We start from the raw sequence: 3,350 nt of genomic DNA on the forward strand, positions 1-3,350 counted from the left end.
GGGGGGGGGGAGTTACAGACCTGCGTTAGGGTGTCAGGATGGGGGGGGGGGCTTTCCCAGGGGGTGGCTAGTCCGTTTCACTGGGGCGTAGTACAGCAGTTGGGTGAAACCACCTTAGGGGTTGATTTCAATTCTTATTGAGATTGACAGGTGCGAACTCACCCTTCGGTTAGTGGCTGCCAGGACAGGACAAAGGCGAAGGCAGCCTGCCCGAGTGGTGCCGAGGATGGTTTTGGGTCAGGGGCGCCTGTGGCTGTGGGAAGCCAGAACAGACCCAAAACTGAAAGGCTGGGGGCTTATCTAACCAGCGCGTCAGTGAAGACGCTGCGTGCGCCAGGACTTGGCCCATCGGCGTCGGTATCCACCTCCCCGAGAGGCAGTAGCCAGGTCGATTGGAGACTTCGTCCCTCGACCTAGCGCTGTCTATGCTGGGGGTGAGGTTGGTATAACGGGCGCTCAAGGGTGTCGATTTTCACACCTCTGAGGGCTGTAGCTAGGCCGGAGTAAAGTCCTAGTGTAGACCAGGCCTGCGAGAATCAGAGCCAGCTTGGAGGAGCGGCCGCAGCGCGGTGTCTGCCCCTGGAAGAAAGAGGCGGAGAGGCTTTTGGGTGGGGTGCAGGCTGGGAAGAGCGGTCTTGGTGCTCTGAGCAAACACACACACACACACACACACCCCACAGCTTCCTGCGATTTGCGTCTCTCTGCGTTCCGCGACACAGGACTTTGTCCAGTCTTTAAATAAACAAAACTGCATCAAAGAACTCCCCGACGGCCGCCGAGTTCTGCTCCGAACGGGAACAAGCTGCTGGATTTGGGGCTAGCTGCTCAGGTCAAAGGGTTACACTCCTTGCTTGCTAGCGGGTCTGGGGACGAGGGGACTGCGGAGACCCCCAGCCCCATGGAATCTGTCCCCCCAGAGTCGCCCTCTTTTCCTGTGGGGCTGGCAGGGCCTCCCAGCCAAGCCCCTTTTCCCTTTCCCTGGCTCACAGAGAACAACCTTGAGTTCACTGCTATTTACACAGCACCATGGAGGAAATGCAGCTCGGCCCCCCCCACCCCCATATCGATCTGTGTGTACACTGACCCCACCCCCACAGTGTGCCCTGGACTTCCCTTCCTGGCGTGTGAGCTCTGCGGTGCGACTCACGCTCCCAGCAACACCTGTGCCCCGGGGGGGAGGGGGGATGGACACTTGGAGGGGGGGCGCCATTGGGGCCAGGGTGGCCCTGGTGGGACATCCTGTCTCGGGCTGAAGGGGAAGTTTCCTGCGGCACCAGCCCCCACCCCACCCCACCCCATGATACCCCCTCCCAGGTATCACAATGTCCGTGGTCAGGAGGTAAACTTTTATTGCAGCACCGTTCATGGGGGGCTGTCCGCACCCGCGGGGCGGGGCCTAGATCTGGGTCCGGAAGTGCAGGCCGGTCCCCTCCATGCGGCGCTGGTAATGGGCGTCGAACGCCTCGCTCTGCGCCACGGTGAAATGGTTTTTCCAGTCGCCAACCTGGCCTGGGGAGGAGAGGGGGGTATTAGTGGTGAGACCCCCCCCACCAGCAGCAGCAGCTGCCCCTTCCCCAGGAAGTGCCTTCCACCCCCAGGCAGGGGACCCCAGCTCCAGGGAGCCCCCCCCCCGCCGTACCATGCTCCCCAGCCGACTGGGCCCAGGACAGGACCGCCAGGAAGAACGCCATGGGGACCCAGCCCAACAGGACTTACCCAGAATCCCTGGGAAGAGCTACGAGGACACGACCCCCCCCCTCGCCCCCCGCCTGTGACATTATGGGGAGCTAATGCCAAGTGAGCATGACCCCCTGCAAGGGACTATAGGTAATGAGGCATGGCTTCAGACCAAGCAGGCATTACCCACAGTACCTTGCTCAAGTCGCCCAGGCCCTGTACCAATGGGCTACAGACGAGGGTACAGGGAACTTTCCAGACAAAGCCAGTGGTGGGGGCGGGGCGGGTTCCCCACAACCCCCAGGTCCCCTTTCCCCCCGCTCACCCTTGCGCATGAAGGGGCTGACGGTCTGGTCGAAGATGGTGCTGGGGACACTGCTGTAGTTGGTCATGGGGTTCTCCTTCATGATCTGGAAGGACGTTTGCTGGACAATTTTTTCCAGCACCTGCGGGGGCAGCTCCACCTCCAAGAAGTCCATGACCCTGCGGATCTCCCGGGCCGGGTCCTGGTGGGGGAGAAGGATGCTGACCCAGCGGCCTCCCGATGGCAACTGGCCGAGGGCCCAGGGGGGCATATGGGGTTACAGGGGTCCCTTGGGTCTGGTAGCTACATACGAGTTCGCCCAGGGACGTGGTGTGAGGTCTTTACTGAACGCCTGTGTTGCACTGGCCATGGGCGTATGGAGATAGGTAACGAGTTACGTATAGACACTGAACATTGTCACCTCACTGGTTACCCTTTTCCCAGATAATCTATTAATATATTGAGCAGCGCTGGTCCCAGTACAGACCCCTGGGGGACCCCACTATTCATCCCTCCCCACTGTGAAAACTGACCATTTCTTCCTGCCCTTTGTTTCCTGTCTTTTAACCAGTTACCAACCCATGAGAGGAGCTTCCCTCTTATCCCATCACAGCTCACTTGGTGTAAGAGCCATTGGCGAGGGACCTTGTGAAAGGTTTTCTGAGCGTGTCTCCGCTGCAGTAAAATACCTGCATCTGCTGACGGGCTTGCAGGGCTTGGGCTGTGGCTATAAAGCTGGAGCGGAGACGTTCGGGCTCGGGCTGGAGCCCGGTGTCACGGAGTATGGGGGACTCAGGGCCCTGCACCCCCGGCTTCCTGCGATTCACCATGACTCTCAGCCAGCCAGTAAAGCAGAAGGTTTATTTAGATGACAGGAATACAGTCCAAGACAGGTCTTGCAGGCACAGACAACAGGACCCCCCTCAGATAAGTCCATCTTGGGGTCCCAGGGTGCCCCAGCCCCCTTGGGAGGTCAGAGCCCTGTCTGCCTCCCAGCCACATCACCAGCCAGCTCCTGAAACTCTGCCTTCAGCGACCCCTCCCACAGCCTTTGTTCAGTTTCCCCGGGCAAAGGTGTCACCTGGCCTTTAACCCCTTCCTGGGTTCTCATGTTACATGCTCAGGTATTCTCCGTAGGTCAGTCTCCCATCCCCCAATGCAGACTATCCTAGCCACACTCCCCTGTCAGCATTCACAGACCACATTAAGAACAGTCCCAGTTCGTCACAGATGGGTGCAGGGTTAATTTGATTTAATGCTGCTAAATTCGACCTAAACTCGTAGTGTAGACCAGGCCTAAGACCCAGTCCCAGTTCGTCACACCCGGATTCTGGGCCTCACGGGGAGGGCGGGGGGGGGGGGGGGGGGT

At 59.7% G+C, this 3,350-nt stretch overlaps 1 protein-coding gene across 1 annotated transcript in view; it reads right to left on the reverse strand.

The window, feature by feature from the left end:
• Positions 1-1,332: 1,332 nt before the first annotated feature.
• LOC112123070 (sulfotransferase family cytosolic 1B member 1-like) overlaps positions 1,333-3,350 on the reverse strand; it is a 6,451-nt gene continuing 4,433 nt past the window's right edge. Inside the window, exons 6-7 of the mRNA XM_026659203.2 lie at positions 2,003-2,183; positions 1,333-1,509 (exon numbers count right to left, since the gene is read on the reverse strand). Coding sequence (XP_026514988.1) covers positions 1,397-1,509; positions 2,003-2,183 — 294 coding nt within the window. The 3' untranslated portion in view covers positions 1,333-1,396. The remainder of the gene's footprint in view (positions 1,510-2,002; positions 2,184-3,350) is intronic.

The sequence above is a fragment of the Terrapene carolina genome, unplaced genomic scaffold (assembly GCF_002925995.2).
Source record: "Terrapene carolina triunguis isolate 2854851 unplaced genomic scaffold, T_m_triunguis-2.0 Scaffold606, whole genome shotgun sequence".
NCBI classification, from domain to species: domain Eukaryota; kingdom Metazoa; phylum Chordata; order Testudines; family Emydidae; genus Terrapene; species Terrapene triunguis.